Here is a 22,248-nt window from a genome sequence, read left to right on the forward strand (position 1 = left end):
CAGCACCATCATCATCATCACCATCATCATCATCTACATGGTGTGTGAAGATCAATCCCATGTTGAGACTCGGATCAATAATGAACGTAGATGATGATGATGATTAGGATGATGATGGACAGATTGAACAGAGCGATAAACAAATAAAGAACGCGTTGAACATCATACCTTTCTGTGTCTGTCCTTCTTCCATGTTCTCCTCCATTGCAGCCCTTCTGCACTTGACACAATTTTTTTGTCTGAGTGTCGAGCGTAGCAGTCTCTACTCTATACACTCGCTATATGTGCGTCTATGTGTGTGTGTCAGAGAGAGTGTGTGAGGCCAGTGATGCTCTGGGAAAGTCTTTTCACCTCTGATTCACACACACATGCGTCTGTGATCGAAAGCTTTAAACCGTTCAGACGTGCAAACCCTTCGCACCGCAGAAGCAGACCATCGCTAAGAGGAGGAGGAGGAGGAGGAGGAGGGCGTGTGCCGGGGATCTTTCTCTATGGTTGCACAACGGGTGGGATTAATGATTACACAGTTCAGAGGGAGAGTGTGTGTGTGTGTGGTTGAGTGAGAGAGAGAGAGAGAGAGAGAGAGAGAGAGAGAGAGAGAGAGAGAGAGAGAGAGAGAGAGAGAGAGAGAGAGAGAGAGAGAGAGAGAGAGAGAGAGAGAGAGAGAGAGAGAGAGAGAGAGTTGGAGGGATAGGGCAGGTGTTTAGGACCAGTGGAGTGTTCTATTACTGTGGCAGTGATACACAATGCTCTGAACAGACACAAAGTATAACACTGGAACAGATGGAGGGGCGGGACATAGAAACCCACACACACACACACACACACACACACACACACACACACACACCCGTGCGTGAACAGACACCTCAGGTCCTTTCTTTGGAGCCTCCTCTTTGCCCTGCAGCCTCCATTCTCTTTTCACTAATAGATGAGGCTAGCAGGAGTGTGTTAATCCCGTTCCAATACTGACATAGTAATGTATCAATACTGATTCAATACTGCTTAAATACTGATTTGATACGGGCCCAGTACTGTTTCAATATTGATCTGATTTTGAATCATTACTTATCTGATTCTGAATCAATACTGATCTGATATTGACTCAGTACTATTTCAATACTGATCTGATTCTGACTCAATACTGACCTAATGCTGAATCATTACTGATCAGATACTTATCTGATATTGATTCAATACTGTTTCAGATCTAATTCTGATAGGATCTAATTCTGATTTCCTGATTCATTATTTATCTGTTATTTATCTGATACGGCCTTAGTATACGATTCAGTAGTGTTTTCCTACTGATTTGACACTGATTCCATACTAATCCGGTGGTTCAATACTAATCCGGATCTGGTACTGATTAACTACTGATCTGATACTGAGCTGCGACTGATACAATAATCATCTGACACTGAGCTGATATTGATTTGATAATGTAATTGATATCAGATCAATATCAGATGAATATTTATCAAAACCTGACATAGAACTGATCTAATACTGTCTTTAATGAATCAGTACTGATTCAGTACTGAACTGATACTGAATCAATACTGCTGATAGGATACTGATCCAATAATTTCCTAGATTGATCTTCCTAAATCTTCCCAAACCAGCTGCTGATATCTACAGCATGTTCAGTACCACAGCTCCACACACTTTACTGTAAATATCTCACTTGCATCACTGATATACTGATTTAAATAACTGATTCATTAACTGGATGATTCAGTGATCAAACTTTTCCTGAGATTCAGAATGGACACTGTCGTGGGGATTCATGTTTGTCTTCATTGTACGATTAATTTGTTAACAGCGTCAGGCAACAGCACCATGACTTCGACATGGCTGAACACCTAGCAACAACAGCGAGGAGAGGAAAGAGAGAGAGAGAGAGCTGAACAGGTAAATTGGCTTTGTGTGTGTGTGTGTGTGTGTGTGTGTGTGTGTGTGTGTGTGTGTGTGAATCATGACCCTAATGGCACGCACCCAGCAATAGAGACACTTTGAATCATATGATCACACACACACACTCTCTCTCTCTCTCTCTCTCTCTCTCTCTCACACACACACACACACACACACATACACACACGCACATGCGCACACACAAAGTGATTCCTCATTCACTACAATGATTTAGCATTGTTGTGATTGTAAAAGCCTCTGTGTTGCTTTTGCTTCGTATTTAAATGCACTTTAATTTCACCATAAATGTCTGAGGCTGTGTGTAATTAGTGTAATGATTATGCCTGACCTCTGCCAGGTTTTAACTGTGTGAGACAGAAGTGTTTCTTCATCCTGATTAACTCACAGTGTCCAGACAGTAAAGCTGATTCACACCCGCACTAAATCTTTATAATCTGGTATTTAAGTTTGCATTCAGTGTTCACAGAGAGAGAACATTTAGTATCGATCTAATGTTGATGTACAGATCCAATGCTGATTCAATACTGAAACAATACTGATTCAGTAAGAATCCAATTCTGTCTGATTCAATATTGATTCAATACTGATTCAGTAAGAATCCAATTCTGATCCAATTCTGATCCAATACTGATTCAATATTGATTCAGTAAGAATCCAATTCTGATCCAATTCTGATTCAATGATAATTCAACAAGAATCAATTCTGATCCGATACTGATTCAATAGTGACTAAATAGAGAATCTGTATTTGGTGAAAACAGATTTAGTACTAATCCAATGACGATTCAATACAGATTCAGTACTGATCTGCCACTGACTCAACTGATCTGATACTGAACGCTGATCTATCACTGATCACTGTATCTGATTCAATAAAGATTCAACAATGATCTGATACTAATTCGGTACTGATCCAATATTAACTCTATACTGATTCAGTACTGGGGGGCACGGTGGCTTAGTGGTTAGCACGTTCGCCTCACACCTCCAGGGTTGGGGTTCGATTCCCGCCTCCACCTTGTGTGTGTGGAGTTTGCATGTTCTCCCCGTGCCTCGGGGGTTTCCTCTGGGTACTCCGGTTTCCTCCCCCGGTCCAAAGACATGCATGGTAGGTTGATTGGCATCTCTGGAAAATTGTCCGTAGTGTGTGATTGCATGAGTGAATGAGAGTGTGTGTGCCCTGCGATGGGTTGGCACTCCGTCCAGGGTGAATCCTGCCTTGATGCCCGATGACGCCTGAGATAGGCACAGGCTCCCCGTGACCCGAGGTAGTTCGGATAAGCGGTAGAAGATGAATGAATGAATGATTCAGTACTGACTTAATACTGATTTATATGTATTTTGTTGAACTGATTCAGTAAGAATCTAATGGCTGTACCTGGCTTGTCAGATGCAGTTAGAGTAAAAAGCTGGTAAACATAATTAGAACTGATTAGAAATTGATCATAGACAGACCCTATCAGAGCTAATCCCAGAGCACCAAACATCAATAAACCCAGGGTTTAATTTCATCCAGAAGATTCCTTATAATTTGACCGAATGGTTTTAACAGCACACCACAGTCAGTTCTATCTCACACTGATATGTTCGGTAGAATAATCTCCACTCTGTATATCAGACCTTGAAAAGGAAACTCCAACATTATAGCGTTTAATATCACCGATAAACACTTTTTGTTTTTAAGACCCAAGAACCTTAACAACAGTTTAAATGTGCTAAAAGCCTGTGCTCTAACCTGAACGATCGATTCCACTTGTTTTTTCTCTCTGCACAGCTTGTGTGTGTGTGTGTGTGTGTGTGTGTGTGTGTGTTTTAAGACACCGCCAGCATTACTGTTCCCCACAGAGCATTTCTGCTAATGTGCTTCACATCATCTCAAACCCCAAGACTCACCTATAAAAAAAATAAATAAATACTATGATGTACCTGAGAACTCCACATGAAGGGTGAATAAAAAAAGAATAAAACACTTTGGGTTACACTTTTATAGGAAAATCGTTAAATTCAGGGTGGTGTGGTGAAGCTGTGTTACTGTTAGTGCCTAGGGTCTTATGTTGAATTAATTTTTGGTTTGTTTAATTACATGCAGCGTGAAAACGAACCAAACAGCGAAAAAAAAACAAAAGTATCAATTTAGCTGTAGTTCATATGCACAAATGAGTCGAACACAGTAGGTGTTGGATCCATTTGTAAGGAGTTCTGTGAAGAAACACGACAATAAACGATCCAGAATGGAAGGCAGAATCAACGTGACAAAATCAGGCACGAAATCCAATAACCAGAGAAGACAATCTGAGTATCAAAGAAATCCGAATAACACAATTTATAAACACGCAAAGAATCTACGTCATTTATGTCTCACACCCTTATCCAGAGCGACATACAGTTTTATCTCATTTTATAGAACTGAGTGTTAAGGGACTCAACACCGTTATAGTGTGCTTGATCACTGCATTTGCGTGTGTGTGTTTGTGTGTGTGTGTATGTGTGTGTGTTTCTTTCCCTTGTACAGTCGAACAGCTTTGCTAATATCTCCAGTGCTTCTTCTGCCCTGCTGAAAAGAGGGATTGTTAATCCTAGCTACACACACATACACACACTCTGATACACACTGACATACGGCCACGCTCACGTCCACACCCGCTGCCTGCACCAGAAATGCTTTATAGCTGAATTCTTTGGAGCAGGACTGATAGAGATAGGTTTAAGGAAATAACGTTCAGGATCCAGCCTCTTCTACAGCATCTCTTAATACACACCAGCAAACAGACAGATCATCATGCGAGTGTTATGACTACTGTATGTTAACACCAAAGCTTGTTAAATGTCTCCGATGAATCCTTCAGCACGTGTGGTCAGACTTTTCTTCAATTCCCCACTCACTCACCCCTATTTTAGGTCTCATTTACTGTACTGTACAAAACTGGAAGAAAAACTGAACACAGTAGACTTCACTTATCCGGTCATATTTAATAATTAAAGATATTACCAGGAAAAATAAAGGTTGGAAGGAAGATATAGTATGCTTAGCTTGCTTTTTTACTAATTTGCAGATGACACTAGCATTTCAAACAAGTCAAACAAGCGAAATTCACACACTGGTTACCGCGTTACTTCATTTTGTTGTTTGTTTCTTACTAGAACTAATGATTCAATATGAAAAGATTCACAAAATGAGTTTCTTTAAATAAAAAACAGGCATAATTCTAATTTTATGTTTGACCTCCGTGTGATTTTCTTATAGGAAGGAACTCACATGAACACACAGACGAAGAGTACCAATACTTTGAGCAGAACAACAACAAAAAATATCAATATAAACTACAGAATGTTGAGTGTAAATGTTATGGATTTCGGATTAATCACTGCATCTCGGGAAAAAAAAAATAATAATAACAATAACAACTATATAGCGCATTTTTTTCATGTCAAATGTAGAAGAAAAATAATAATAAAAAAAGGGAGCATCATTAAATGTAGAATAAAATAGTTAAATAATTAAAGTAAAGCAATAAATATCTAAAATATATATACGTATATATATATATATATATATATATATATATATATATATAAAATAAAAAACAATGTAAATCCATAAAAATATCAAAAGTATATAAAATGTACATGACAAAGAAAAACATGTATGAAAGTTATATAAAAGTAATCTACTAAATAAAAAAAATAGTAATAATAATAAAAACTAGTAAACTTTTTAAAAATTCTACTATTATCTTGTTATTGTGTAAATGACAATGATTATACTGAAACGGCCTAAATATTTTTGACATTTACTACAAATTAACACACACACACAAACACACACACAAACACACACACACCTGTGCACTCACTGGACCTGACTGTTCTAGTCGTTTAAAGGCCTAAATAACCCTAATCAGTTATCTGACAGCACTTACGATGAACGAGATGCTGCGTGATTGATTCTGACTGTGAAGATAACAGACGCGCTACACACTCTACATCTGTGAAGTATTTAGAGTGGAGTTGATTCTACAGTATTATAGAGTTCTATAAAAGATCAGCAGTTGAATTCTGGAATCTGATTGGTCAATTTCAAACTAACTTTCTAATAGTTGAAAACATATCGTCGCTGTCAGGCGGAATCCTCGTATCTCCAAAACCGTTACTTTTCAGGAAATTAAAAAAACGCCGTACCTTATCTGCAGTCCACAGGGTTTAGTCCGTGTTGCAGTGGATTGTCTTGCGCTAAATTCCTGTCCTCAGACGAGCACCAGAACTAGCGGGGGTCAAGATTTTTTTTTCTTTGAGCCCAGTGTTTTGAAGACATTTACCTCAGAAGACGTGTTGATTCGTTGCGACTATTCTTGAGGAGAAATATGACGTGAAGCTCTCCCGCGGAGTGAGGAAGAGGTGGACAGTTGAAGTGTCCAATGGAGTTATGAGATTTGCGCTCAAGCTATTTTCAAGACTTTAGATTGGTTAATAACTTGTAAAAATAACAGACCCACGTGGGGACTGACCAATAGCATCAATATGTGAAAAATTATGAAATTGACTAAATTTGGACATACAAGGTTTCCACCCGACAGCGACGATATCTGTTGTTATTTATAGACAGTCTAGCTGCATGTCAACTAACGCACTACATAATACACTACACGATATTCATACACTATTCATTAAGACGTCTCGTTCGGCGGAATGTTGTCAAGCAACTTGAATGTTATTTATTTCCTTATTCAGCATGAGCACCCGGTAGCCTCTTTTACAATATATAAGCAGAGCCGTGAGTGTTGTTTGCATTTAAACAACATTCCACAGTCATTTTTATGCTTGAATAAGAGTCATTGGGTTCTTGAAGTGCACTTCTTTATCTTCTTCTTCTTTTCAGTGCGAACACGCTAATCTATTCACATTGTTTATACTACACACTGGATGTAGTGTATGAGTAGGTGATTTGGGACGCACGTTTTCTGGAGTTTAGTCTCTCTGACAACCCACTGTGGGCAGTGGTGGCTCAAGCGGTTAAGGGTCTCAGTTGTTGATTGGAGGAGCATGGTTCACTGCCAAGCTGCTACTGTTGGGCCCTTGAGCAAAGCCCTTAACACACACTGCTCCAGGGGCGCTGTATCATAGCTGCCTCTGTGCTTTGACCCCAACATCCAAAGTTGGGATATGTGAAGAAAAAAATTCACCGTGCAAAAGGCTTCTTTTTCTATTCTGTTCTTACCACAGCCTCCAGTTACAAATTGTACACTTTTTCTGGCCACAAGCTTCAAAATCTTCAGAATCTTTAGGATTAGATGCTGTTTCCACATGTTTGTGTCGAGTCTCTCAATGAAAAACAAACCTCAGTCAAAAATCTTGTATTCATTCTGAAGTTATTATATTTGTAATTTTGTTTGTTTTTTGGCGCAGACATGATTCTTAGGCTATAAATTGTGCGTGACAGACATACAGCGATACTCATCACCGCCTAATGATATCGTTTAAGAAACTTTATTTATTAAAATCTTTGTATTTCGACGCTCATCTAAAAGCCACCGATAGGAGGAAGCCACTGGCTGACGTTAAACTCGTTTTCTGCACAAGACCAGATCATGTGGTTTGTTGATGCAAACAGAGCAGCATGTGATTTTATTTAATAGCAGGTCTGTCAATCTTAAAAGACATCTGAAATCATACAGTAATAAGCTCAATTGCAATTTTCTTCTACAATGGTTGTCATCAGATCTTTCTATATAATAATAAAAAATATGAGAGAAAATACATTGCGCTCAACTACTGTACATTTTAGTCAGTGGCTCCGCCCACTTTGCTTCACAATCAGCTTTTTCTTGTTGTAATTCAGTGACCCACATTGAAACGTAGGACTTCTGACTGTTTTGTCGGCTCACGTTGTGATCGACGGTCTTGTACAACGTGATACTCAACAGTGGCTAAAATAGTGCTATTTCAACCAAACCTGACAAAGTGTCAACATTTTCTAAATTAAAATCTAATTCAAAATGTAATTAAAAGCCAGCAATAGAAAGACAGGATAAGATGACGTATAATGATCAATGCAATAAGGCTGATTAATTAAAATTTTGGTTCAGTGGTTGTTTGTGGCCATGTTGTGGAAAAAAATATAAGAAAAACGCTACTCTTAACTACTTTAAGATCAGTAGCTCCGCCCACTTTGCTTATCAAACTGTTCTTGTTTTTTTTTCCTTTCTCATTGAAGCTCATGGCTTCTGGCTGCTTTGTCGTTTCATGTTGCTGCTGGATTGAAGACGGGACAACACACGCATCCTCTTGCGACATGTGAAGCCCGTCACCTTTGGCAAAGAAATGGAGAAAACAATGTTGTTATTTTTCCCAAAAAACTCCATCACAGTGTCTCCATTGTGAAAACTCAAAAGAGAAACAAGACACCCGTCATGTTCCTGAATGCCGCCTGAATTCTGGATGGCGATTATTCAGTTGCCACTGGCGATTGGTAAAAGTCAGCCAGCTCACTTCCTGTGCATGCTGTCAAAGGCCTTCAGCCGGGTCACATCCACCAGAAACACCGCTGAAACACACAAGCTTCAGCCGGAAAACATGCGGCACTGAAATCCAGCCAGCAGCTCGCCTGCTATGTTGATATCCACAATATTAAAGTTGCAAATCGTGTTTCTCTATGAAGCTTCATTACAGCTGTGCTCAAACTCATAGCACTAAATCGTCCTCTATCAAATTAGCATCGATATGATGAGGAGAAAAATGGCCGACTCTAACGAGGCTAATCGGATTCATAGAAAATGAAAGACAGCCGGCATTCTGTCAGATCACCGAGCAGCTCAGTGTCTTGCAGAATTACTTTGAGTGTAAAAGCATTAAAGGGGGATTTCTGGGTAATGAAGATTTGGGGGAAATCTAATGTTTGTTGTCTATCACAATTGAAATAAGTTGCTTCAGGATGCTAAAGCAGGACAGTGTCTGTATCTTGTAACTCCTCAGGCCTGATCTCTTAAAACAACCTGTGAATCAGGTCCAGTCCTGAAAGTAAATCTTCACCTCCGTCTCATTGACATTTATTCTTGTTTCTCCTTTCTGTTTACAGCACCAACACAATCTTCCCCTCATAAACTGTGATACATTTCACCATGTTTTAGCTCTACACTCTACGCTCGCTAGTGGTTGTACTCAGCTATATATACCAACCTTCATATTCCTCGCTAGATTTTTACTCTGTCCTTTCTCAGACATTTGATAAATGATAAACGTGGAACTTTGTATGCTTCACCGTAATGTTAGCTTTTGTATGCCTTTTTTTTTCTAGCTATATCAAAGGAGTATAAAAGCTAGCACAAGGCTGGGCTATACATAATTTAAAGGCTAGCATTTATTGTCTTTTGCTAGCTGGAACATAAGCATACAAAATGTAGCATAATGCTTGAGTATACATAGCTTAAAGTTTAGCATATTCTGTAGCTAAAACAAAAGAGAGGAAAAGCTAACAATGCTGGAAGGCTAGCATACAGTATAGCTAAAATCCTAAGCTCTATATACTTCAACATTATGCTACTTTTTGTATGCTTATGTTTCAGCTATACGCTAGTGGACAGACTAGCATATAGCTAAAATAAAAAAGTAGTATCTTTTATACTCTTTGTTTTTAGCTATTTATGTTTCTAGTCTTTTCAGTTTGTATACAACAAAATTAAGCTAGTTTATGTACTCTTAGGTTTCTAGCTATGTGCTAGCCTTAAAAAAAAAAAAAAGCATAATCTAGCAGTATGTTATTTTTTCGTAATCTTTTACACCAGAATAATGCTAGTTTTGCTACGGTTTTATGTAGCTATATATGTTCTTATCCTACAGCAGAATATAACATCACATCCTGAAGGGTTTTATTTATTTCTTACCAGACAAGAGAATCTTGAAAGGTAAAGGTAGAGAAACAGGCTACAAATCTGCATGCAGTTTTATTTATAGACCCATTGCTCAGTCAGGGGTCATCTGTTTCCGATATCATGTGTGTTTCAGTTCGTTATAAAACAAATAGGTGTATACTTTTTTTCAGTTGTTGTATTTTTCTTGTTGCTGAAAAGTAGGACTGAAAGTAACACAATTTAACTCTGTATGTCCTGTATATAAAGCAGAATTTAAAATAAAGATGACTTTGACTCTAAAATCCTTTAGTTATCTGGCCTTGTGCTGTCAGAGTGGAAAAATCAGCACCATGCTCCATGTTATCACTCTTAGATGGACACCATGGTAACACACACCTCCACAGAGCCATGCTAATCGACCGACACATTGACAAGGCAACAAGTTACACTTCACACTTCACATGAAAAGAAGTAATAGAGAGATATTTATCCTGAAATAAAAAATACACTCCAAAGGCAGTCAAGGAGCCCAGACATCTCTCATCTGTTTGATTCCTTACTTAGCAAGTAACTGAAGCTTATAGTGGTCAGATTAGCATGTTGTAGCACACACACACACTTCACTAAATACCTTGCTTAAAATTCACAGCCTTTCCAATGTGCTGTATTCTGGGACTGGGATCTATGTAAACTGGAAAATACTGAATAAATTGTAGCTGTTCTTATGATCAAACACTAAACTAGCATTAACATTAACACATCTATCTTTTTCTTGACATACACACATGTAGCCAGTTGCCTCACATCCTGGATTTGCTGGAGAAATTGGGGCTCCAAAAATTTTTGAGCAGTAATCGTATGCTTTTTAAAGCTTTCTTCCCTGTTCTTTGTTACATAACACCAGATTCATAGCTATTTTAGCCAAGGCGAGCTGTTAAAATAGGGAGCACTATCAATAAACTCTTAATGTTAAATGCTGACCTTTCTTCAGGGGATGTTGAAAAATCTAGAAGTCAGCCAGAATCTGCAACAATACCATATGTAACCTTGCCAAACGTACTAAAATAATACAAAACAGTCAAATCTGCACTAATTTCATATCAAAACATATGAAACACCTCAAAATGCATTAATCTGGCTTTATTGTGCGACGTGTCACCAGGTCATAACACAACCAATAAGAGGTGCACGCTATAAATGCTACAAACTTTTACAAATCTCTTTCCACTGAATAAAGACTGTAAATCAGCGTAATTTGCTGTACAGGTCAGTGAAATAGGTTAAGGCTTTGGCTGCCTGCCCAGCTATTGTCCTGAATCCTGAAAGCCCATACTAATACAAGAATAAAGGCTGCATGGTTTGAAGGCAAAAAAAATAACTGTGTGTGTGAGAGAAACCTTTTCAAGACCTCATGTTGTTAAGAGATTCTCCAGGCCCAGAAATGAGCGTTAAATTGCATTAGATAGTCTGTAGACCCAGTTCTAAAAAAGGGCAAGATTCATTGTCGTCTTTGACCTGGAGCATCTTTTTTACTGGATTTTTTGCACTACTCATATCGGATTAGTGTACTGTTGCATTCCTAGTTTACTCAGGTATTTAAAATCAGATGTTTTTAGTGTTACTTTATCGGTATACATCACTAGTCCCAGACTCAAATCAAATCAAATCAAATTCTCAGCTACAGCTCGGAGGTCATTAGATGTAGTAGAACAGTTGTAGCTCAGTGTACTAACTGATCAGAAGATAATGAGTTCGAAGCCCAGCCACATGAGTTCTCATGAGCTTAAGGCCCTCAATCAACAACTGCTCTGTTGTATCAGTGGAAAGTAGCTATGGATACAAGCATCAGCCAAATTACTGTAGGTAAATGCAACATTCTTAGGCTGAATATTGTTGAGTGTATCTTGTCTTGTACTGCAGTTTCAAATCTTGTCTTGGGTTATATTGCTGAGAATCTCTTCAGAACATCCTGGGTGTGACCTGGTGGCTCTGTCTAGTAGGACTTACCTGCTAGAGCTCTACTAGACTATCTGTCTAAGGCCAACAGGGGGCATAGTGCCTGGGCTACCTCAACTGGCTATGCTCAATTTGTTGTTCCGCTGTGGCTCTACTCCCAGACACTCCTGCATTAGTGAGCCCCTCAAACCATGACATAGACTAAGCATAGAAACCCTGTGAAGGAACTACAGTTACTACCGACAGACTGAGTCCTTGGCTGATGACTAAGCCATAGATTGACCAGTAAACAGAAAGCTTTGTCCACAATTTGCTTTACCTCTGCAGACGGGTGCATGTGCAGTGCAGAGGTATCCAATCTTATCTGCAAAGGGCCAGTTTGGGTGCAGGTCTTCATACCAATCAAGCAGGATCCACACCTGATTCCACCTGTTTAATTGGTTGATCTTGGCTTTTTAGTAGAGGTGTGACTTCTGCTTGGTTGGAATGAAAACCTGCCCAAACACCGGCATCGGTCACTCCTGGGGTAGTGAGTAACACTGTTCACCAGCCCCACAGGCAAAGTCCTCCCTGCTCACTTGAAAGCAGCATTCAATTTGCATGAAGGTTACCAGGACCCACCCCGATAGAGTACTGAGGGTGGTGGCTAGTGATCAGGTCACCCGTGTAACCAAAATCTCTACTGTATTTAGAGCCACTCACTTGCCTCACATCAGCAAGATGAAGGGACAGGGTTATGTGCAATAGTAGTCAGTGACTGTAATGAAATGGGGTGCATTAAATGTAAATTAAATTTAAAAGTAGTAAAAAGGATATGAATATCTTATTTAAGTCATACTGAATAGACTCTAGTCCTGCTTAATCTAGTTGTGTTGAAGGTTATCTTGTTGAGTCCTGAGTCACGTCTTTTTGAGACTGACGTTGTCAACTGTTAATGAGTGCAGGTTTAATAAGCCTAGGCTTGTCTTATTTTGCATCTTCTCAAGTCTTGTTGTGTCAAGTTTTGTCTTTCAGAGTCTTTTTGAGTCCCATCTTGTATTGTCTTGCCAAGACATTTGCTGTTTGGTCTTGTCATCTTTAAATCTTGAGTTGTTGTGTTTTGTATAAATAACATCATATCTTGTTATGTCATATATTGTCAAGACTTGTCATCTTGTCTTATAATATATTGTTCGGTCTTGTTGATGCTTGTTGAGTCTTAGCCAGATCTGGCATGCTATCTAGGTCAGGTCTGTTGTATATCAGCCAATAACCCCAAGAGGGTGAAGGTTCTAAGGGGAAGGTGAAACAAATTGACACATCCTTTGTAAGAGAAATACACTTTCCTGTTCATGTTCATTATTTAATTGGCTACCGGTTCCACTTGTGGTTCCGTATTCTCTTGGGATTTTACAGCATAGTTGGATTTCAAACCCTTAGAGATCTGTATCACATGAGGATCTTCATTTTAATCACGGCTCTATCTGCGTTTCTGTATCAAAGTGTGTGTAAGTGTGTTTGGATCAAGGTGGCATTCTTCTCATAGCCAAAAATTTAACTCCCACATCACCTCAAAAATGCCCTTTAAAAACACATGATGATAATTTAGCTGAATATCTGGAGCTTAAAGCGGATCTTATGAACAAACCTTGGCTCCTGTGCTACATTTGTGGGAAGCAGAAAACTGCATTAAACTGATTTTTCCAAACTATTTCTTCAAGGACCAGGGTTAGTGTGGTAGAATGTGCAAACGCAGCAGAAATCCGTTAAACATAATCTCTATTCCACATGTTGTTCTTACACAGAGAGGTGAAACCGTCACTACTGTACAGCAAAAGGCCAAAGACTGACTCTGTTACTTCATACAGCAGAAGTTCCTCAGCATGTATCAGAATCACTGCCACAGAAGAACGGCGTTACAGACATTTACCTGAGGCTCAGTTAGGAAAACCATCACGTTCAACGACTTTGCTTTCTCAATGAGATCAATGCTTTCACACAGCACTCTTTTTAATAATACACATTTAATTGTGTTTTCTTGTTTGTTGCTGTCCAGCTGAGGAAAAATGATTTACACTAAAGAATTGAGAATCAACTAATACATATTTACTGTCCTTTTATTACTTGTGTGGCTTTAACTCTCTTACTTGTGACTCTGAAACCATGATATCTATAGATGTGGTTAATAAGTCTACAGCAAGCTACAGCAATAACAACAACACTAATACTACTACTACTACTACTACTACTACTACTACTACTACTAATAATAATAATAATAATAATAATAATAATAATAATACTACAAGGGGGCACGGTGGCTTAGTGGTTAGCACGTTCGCCTCACACCTCCAGGGTCGGGGTTCGATTCCTGCCTCCTCCTTGTGTGTGTAGAGTTTGCATGTTCTCCCTGTGCCTCGGGGGTTTCCTCCGGGTACTCCGGTTTCCTCCCCCGGTCCAAAGACATGCATGGTAGGTTGATTGGCATCTCTGGAAAATTGTCCGTAGTGTGTGATTGTGTGAGTGAATGAGAGTGTGTGTGTGTGCCCTGCGATGGGTTGGCACTCCGTCCAGGGTGTATCCTGCCTTGATGCCCGATGACGCCTGAGACAGGCACAGGCTCTCCGTGACCCGAGGTAGTTCGGATAAGCGGTAGAAGATGTATGAATGAATGAATAATAATAATAATAATAATAATAATAATAATAATAATAATAATAATAATAATAATAATAATAAAGGTAATTAAATAAATAATAAAAATAAAGTAATTAAATACATTTACAATTATTATTATTATTTAAAATACTTTTTTATTTATTTAATTATAAACAAACAAACAAACAAACAAACAAACAAATAAATAAATGTATTTGTTAAACATTATCTGCACAATAATGTACTGGGTTACTTTCTAACAATGCGCATAGTTATAAATATTCAAATAACCTGCTGTGAAGCTTTAAACTATCAACATTTGAGAAACCTGTTAAATCTGTCACGGTTTGTACATCATTGTACTGAAAGAATGTGTCAAACTTTCCAGAATACAGACAATTCACAGAGAAGTAGAAAGACGGCTGAAGAGCTTATCAATAATCAGTACAGAAAAGAACAATAGGATTCACACACACACTCAAGATTACTCAAGATTCAGTCCACACACCTACTCAATCTCTCTGTGTCTCTCGCACTGGGAAACTGATCAATGCATGCTATTCTTCTCTCCAGTTATTTCCTGCACATGACCAAACGTTCCACAGTTAAAGAGTGGGCGGATTTGGAGATGTTGGTTTGTCTGTCAGGTCATCAGAGACTCGCCCACGGGCTGAGACACACAGGCACGATCTGGGTGAAGCTCAGGGTTTGTGTTCGGCAACAGGAAGAGGGAAAAGAAAGCCAGGGGTGGGAGTGGGGTGGTTGGGGGGTGTAAGCCCAACAAGAAGGGCGTCGCTTCTGCTGGCTGTTTATTGTTCTTCTTGGAAACCTTACACTGCACATATCGTGAGATAATAACGAGAGGAAAATATGTGAGCTGCCAGGTGGCCTTGGCTCGAGGTTAGATAGCGTGAAAGTTTAGCTGAAGAAGAAGAGGAGGAGGATGAAGAGGAGGAGGAGGAATCTAGTCAGATGCTATTTCATCTGGAAAGACACTTTAGTAATAATTATTATTTACCATCCTCTCTTATCTTGTATTTATTTATGTTAAGCTGGTTACAGTCTAATTTCATAAAAGCTAAGGTACCTTTGACTGTTACTAAGCACTGACACTGGAGAATTCTTCCATAAACGTTATAGAACCCTCTCAGAAACCTTCACCACGTCAACGATCACAGACGTTTTTTAAATGTATTTACAGCATCTGCCCTATAACTCCGTCTGTGAACAAGTGGTTACTATAGAAACATCAGAAATGATTATAACATTAATAAAAACATGCCATTTGTAGCTGCACGACCGTCAGAGCTGCTGTTATGGAAAATTAATCAACACCTTCGAACAATCGGAATAAAAATCGTTCAGGAATGTTCGGTCCCAATATTATAACGCCCACACGATCTCTCTCTCTCTCTCTCTCTCTTTGTCTGTCTGGTTATTTAGCTCAAGGCCAATATCCCCAAACCCCAGTCCAAATTCTTCACATTAGCTCCCAGAGTTGAGAGAGAGAGAGAAAGAAAGAGAGAGAGAGAGAGAGAGAGAGAGAGAGAGAGAGAGAGAGAGAGAGAGAATCCCGATGATGGGATTAAAGACAAACACGGGGACGCTTGTTAGGCCTGTCAAAGACCCCACACAGCAGAGCAGAATGTTTGGAGGAGGCACAAAAAGTTCCACATAATGCGGCTATTTATCCTTCATGTGACTTTGTGCATATATTACAAAGCTGTGGTCATGAAGAGAGAGACACAAAGAGTGAAACGCAGCTGAGACTCATATCACATGCAATCAAAAGCCACAGAGTGCTTCTGTGTTCTGCTTCAAAAGAGGAGCTGTCTGTCATTTCAACACCCTGAACCCGTCTCCCATCACCACAACACACCGCGTCACGCTGCGGATCGGCTGCTCCGGGTCCTGTTCTTACACAAGAACAACCATACAAACTAGAGCTGGTGTGATAAAGTGTTAATGAAATAAAGTGTTGATTCATGCTGTACAGCAGCAGCCGTGACAGTAGTGCAGCTGCAAATCGCTTGTTCTTGTGAATATGTTAGCGTTTCTAGAGTAACCGCTCATTAGCATAGCATAGACTTGTTTATTAGCATAGACCTGTATACCGGATTATATGTTTGTTTAACATGCATGGAAGGAGTCTCCAGTGTCAGTACTGCATAACAGTCAGATGTGAGAGAGAGAGAGAGAGAGAGAGAGAGAGAGAGAGAGAGAGAGAGAGCTGGGGAGGGAACAACGGTTTATATTGAACTATGAACGGACATACTGTAATTGCAGACATTTTGCAGATGTTCCACAATATAACATGTAACTGTAAATAAATAAAAAGCATGTGAGCATGTGATTCTTTACTGTGTACATTTATAATTGTGTGTGTGTGTGTGTGTGTGTGCATTAATATACACAGTGATCTAAACGAATCCCTGCAGAGTTTAAGTCTGTCTCCTCCCACACATCTGCAATCTAAAACTGCTCCTAAAGCACAGTTATGTAACAAACCATCACACAAAAAAAAAACCTTAACACTGACACACACAACTTAACACCGAGTCTGAAGTTCAAGACGTCCATGACGAGACGCAAAAAATACACATGTCCAGCGCGCAGGACGTGTTTCCTGGGTGTTCAACCTATGACCTTTATATCATTTACACTATAAAACACTATAAAATGTATGAATGAACTAAAATTCAGCAAAATATTGAATTTAAATACTAATAAAGGTGAACGATGGTCACATGACCAGCACAGGGTTATGTTTGCTTGCTTGTTTGTTTGTTTGTTTGTTTATATTGTCCCTTAAAAAAAACAGAAAGTCTGATATCATACAGTATTTACTTTTCTGGCCATGAGCTTCAGGATCTTATAGCTGCAATCTGATTGGCTCTCAGCATCCAATGAGAAAACACCTTTTTTTGGAGCAAGATATATTCACCAGTGTAAAAGATGTTGAAAGTGTTGAATCAAGAGATGTTGGTTAAACACCTTCATTAAAGAAATACTGTTAAATCAATGTTCTGAATCAACACACACATCCATTATAAACACTTATAATGTGTAACATTCAAATGACAACATTTAAAGTCAAAGAATCAACACAGTTCAAATGTTGAGTGGTTAAACACCTCCACTACACCTCCACCCATACAGTGTTTAATCCAGAATAAAAGAGTTGACTAAACTTTTGAGTGTTTCTGCGAAAGACTGGACACTGATTTTCTAGATATGGACAGTGAAAGTTTCTCACTCACCCATGTTGAAGAGTTCAGCTGCAGTGTTTTAGTGTTCAGTGTTGAAGCGTGTTGAGTGTTCAGAGATCTGCTAGTCCACAGTTTGACTCTTCAGCAGTGTGATGTGTGTCGCTCAGTCCCGCAGAGGATCAGACGCCCTAATCAGTGCAGACAGGAGGAGGAGGAGGAAGAGGAGGAGGAGGAGGAGGAGGAAGAGGAGGAGAGAAATCCATCAATGGAGGTTTATTCACACTGCTGTCTTTCTCTCAAGGGCTTCCCTTTTAAATCGTTTCAGCCTCGACACCCACCTCAGTCCGTCTTTAGACTCCTGATGATGGTGAACACCGCAGTGCACATTTCACTGTTTCCTTTGTCACCTCGTAAGTCTTTGATATTGAGAGCACATGTTCAGTACAGATGTTTTAGAGAACACAAACACTCACATGCACAATGCAGGATTGAGAAACATGAGGATTAACACCATCAATCCCTGGGATTAGTCACATATTTCACATTCCTGTTAAAGATAAAACGCATGCAAACAGGACATGACATTTAGGAATACACACACACACTCTCTCTCTCTCTCTCTCTCTCTCTCTCTCTCACACACACACACTCTCTCTCTCTCACACACACACACACACACACACACACACACACACACACACACACACGAGTTATTGAATTAAGGGTTAAACATGAACAGGAAACAAAAGTATAAAAATCATCCTCACATCCTGATCAGTGAAAGAGAGTCAACACTTTCAAGCTTTAGCAGCCAACCGGCGTAACACACCCCTTTTCCCCTCTACCACTGCAGTGAGGGGATTTATACGGTACACAACGCCATCTGGTGGCCGACGTATGGAAGTGTTTCAATAGACAAGAAAAAAGATCAAATCAAACAAATATGTTAAATAAATTCAATATTAACAAAAAAAAATTCATATTTTGATGCGGAATCAACTTTAAAATTATTTTGTTCTTGATGTTTACAGAAATGGGTTAACACTTTGATATTACTATGTAGATTTTCCAAAACAATTACAAATTAAATAATAATAATAATAATAATAATAATAATAAAAATTATAATAACAATAACAATAATAATAATAACAACAACAACAAATAATAATAATAATAATAATAACAATGACAACAATAATAAAAAATTATAATAATAATAACAATAATAATAACAATAATAATAACAATAATACTTATTTTTGTGATTATTATTGGTATTTTTTGTTATTATATATTTTTCTGTCTATCTATCTATCTATTTATCTATCTATCTATCTATCTATCTATCTATCTATCTATCTATCTATCTATCTATCTATTTGTCTGTCTGTCTTTAAAGTGGTAAAAACACAAGAGTTGCCCCCTTTTGTGACTGGAAAGAAAAATCAGATGAGATTTTTATTTAAAATACGTCTCTATTTTATTGCCTATTTTACGAATTGCCTAAATTATTTTTATATACCTTGTACATTATTTATTTATTTATTTATTTATTTATTTATTTATTTATTTATTTATTTATCTCCTTCGGTGACATCACCGCGCAACGTATCATGGCTACGGAAGCCGAGATGTCGTACGTTAACAATAAAAACAATAAACAGCTAATATTATCCATTCGCATGCACGGGAAAGGTGTTATATGGATCTACAAAGTCTGTATTCTTTATAGAAATGGATATTTTTATTTATTTATTTTTTTTAGTGTCTGTATCATTTGTTTTTATATTGTTGTCTTTTCATGAGCTACGCTTAACAATGTTTCCATGGTAACCGGCCCTCATCTCTTCACACTCTAAACAAATGCTACAAAAACAACAAAACTTAGTGAGAATATTAATAAATAAATACAAAAAAATAATAAAAATCACCCAATAACAAGTTTCTTAAAAAAATAAATTTAAAAAAGGTAAAAACAAATGAATAATTATAATAATAATAATATTAATAATAATAATAATAATGATCTCCCATTTGTTTGTCGCCCCCTGGCGTCCGTGCTGTTTTACTACAGCTGTGTATAACGGAGATGTGAGCAGCAGGAAGTAGAAGGATCTCCGCTGTAAAGCTTTAAGCTCAGCACCACGGCGCAGGCTCGCACGCACCTACTGAGGTAAGCGACCTGATTTATCCATACACCTACACAAATAATGCTACAGCCTTCTTTTAAAACGCGTAAATATCTGAAATGCTCAAATGCATCAGTATTCAGTACCCCAGAGAAGATGCAGCTGGAGATTAGGGCTTCACCTGGCCATGGGTGGTGGACCATGCACAGCACTTCTCAGGGTGATTAACACAGAGAACCACTTGGTTTGGCATGAATGCATGTAGAGAAATGTAAGAGAAATGACAGTGTGTGTGTGTGTGTGTGTGTGTGTGTGTGTGTGTGTGTGTGTGTGTGTGTGTGTGAACAAACAGACCTGACAAGGTGTCATTAGAAACACCCAACATCCTCAGGGATAAATGACCTACAAATCCGTGTCTCTGTATAAACTAATTCTGTTGTGAACATTTTATTTGTAGAGCACTTTTATTCATGGATATTACCTCAAAGCAGTTTTATAGAATATAATTGATATAAAACACAAATTTTAGGGTTTAATATTAGAGTTAATTTATTTATGCCATTTATTCACATTTATCTCTAACGAGCAAACGTGACACGACGAACCAGGTGGACACGAGTGAATCATTTAATTTACTCTCATTAAACAAACCTAAATAAATCCTACATCACATTTATTTTATAATTAGTCATGTAAAGATAATCGCTTTTATACTTTAACACAAGATTCAACACCAAGAAATGCTTTATTATTAAATTACGGAATTTTGTACTCAGTTGTTTATTGAATAAATTTTAAACACTAAAGTCAGAAATTAAAAAAGGAAGAAAGAAATAAAACCAACCTTGTACCTTATTTCGACCTGTTTAATCTCTGTGCTATAAATAAATGATCATGAATCATTGTTTACTGGTTTAGAAAATAAAATGATGAAGTCATTTGTGTAACGCTCTGCTGAGTCAGTGTGTAACACAACAACACAACACACCGTTACGTGTTAACCTTGTGTGTAAAAGCACACGTTCCCACGGCTCTGTTTGCTGTAACGACCTCGAAGACTGCTCCAGGAGAACCGCTTGTCCTCAAGAGGTTCAGGCTGTTTAGGATTATTTATGATCCAGATCGTGTTAGGTATAATAATTCAGTTTAATTTTAAACACCAAAAGCAAATTCAGAATTTAATTAGCGTTACAAATATATGTCAATAATTCAGATTATCAGTGTGACATGTCACAGCGAACTGTCCCTGATATACAAATTAACTCTAGTAAAGAATAAAAATAAAGACACGAATAAGATACGATAAAGTAGAACGTAAAGGACATGTAGAGGAAAGTATGTAGGAAAATAGAAAAATAAATATACTAAAAAAGGAAAAAGAAAAAGTGTATCATCTGAATACAGTGTTTGGGTCTGAATATGGTACAGTGATGTGGTTAAAAAAAAAAAAATAAAAACATTTTTAAAGATTTTTTTTCCACAATTATCACATAAATATCAGAAATGCTGGACGGACTGAACTAGGAGTTATTTATCATGACGTTAAAATTAGGTTACACATGAAATATGATGCCCTTTTAGTTTTATATTATATCTAACAAACCTGTGACACTCTTTTCTCTGTGAACGCATCGGTTATGGAAGTTTATTAAACATATATATATATATTCATATACAGTACTGTGTAAAGTTTTAGGCAGGTGTGAAAAAATGCTGTAAACAAAGAATGCTTTTAGTGTTTGGGTTTTTTAGTGTTTTTAGTTTTTAGTGTTTTTAGTGTTTTTTATTTTTTTTAGTGTTATTTTTTATTTTTTATTTTATTATTTTATTTATTTTATTTTATTATTTTTTATTTTTTTATTGTTTTTAGTGTTTTTTTGTTTTTAGTGTTTCTTTTAGTGTTTGTTTCTAAAAATGGAAGTGTTAAACATTTATTTTCATAAATGAACAAAATGCAGTGAATGAACAAAAGAGAAATCTAAATCAAATGAATATTTGCTGTGACGCCCTTTGCCTTCAAAACAGCAGCAATTCTTCTAGGTAAACTCACACACAGTTTTTGAAGGAACTCGGCTGGTAGCTTGTTCCAAACATCTTGTAGAACCGCTCTGTGGGGGTCGTGCCATCACTTCATGCTGGTTTGAAGGCAAAAGGTAGTAACACCAAATATTAATTTGACTTAGATTTTTCTTTTGTTTGCTCACTTTGCATTTTGTAAATTGACAGAAATAAACACTCTTTATTTATATTTCTGAAAGCATTCTTTGTTTACAGCATTTTTTCACACCTGCTTAAAACTTTTGCACAGTACTATATATATATATATATATATATATATATATATATATATATATATATATACACATAAAAACCAGGATAAAACCAGTATATATACTTTTATACTTAATATATATCACAACCAAAGGCATATTGTGTATTTTTGAATACAATTTGTAATAGTTATTATGAATATACAAAATATCACTTAAACAAATGAGGAAAAAACAAGACGGTGATAAATTCATGTCTCTC

General features: G+C 37.6%; 1 protein-coding gene across 3 annotated transcripts in view; it reads right to left on the reverse strand.

The window, feature by feature from the left end:
• The window catches only part of gpm6ab (glycoprotein M6Ab), a 56,588-nt gene extending 38,536 nt beyond the window's left edge, over positions 1 to 18,052 (reverse strand). For 2 of the 3 annotated variants that reach the window (XM_060873194.1, XM_060873196.1), the window contains exon 1: positions 169 to 481. In XM_060873194.1, coding sequence (XP_060729177.1) covers positions 169 to 205 — 37 coding nt within the window. In that variant the 5' untranslated portion in view covers positions 206 to 481. Of the gene's footprint in view, positions 1 to 168; positions 482 to 17,635; positions 17,773 to 17,922 lie in introns of those variants that run through there. The other variant, XM_060873195.1, reaches the window with a different exon arrangement.
• Positions 18,053 to 22,248: the final 4,196 nt, after the last annotated feature.

This window comes from Tachysurus vachellii, chromosome 6 (assembly GCF_030014155.1).
Source record: "Tachysurus vachellii isolate PV-2020 chromosome 6, HZAU_Pvac_v1, whole genome shotgun sequence".
In the NCBI taxonomy this organism is placed as follows: Eukaryota; Metazoa; Chordata; class Actinopteri; order Siluriformes; family Bagridae; genus Tachysurus; species Tachysurus vachellii.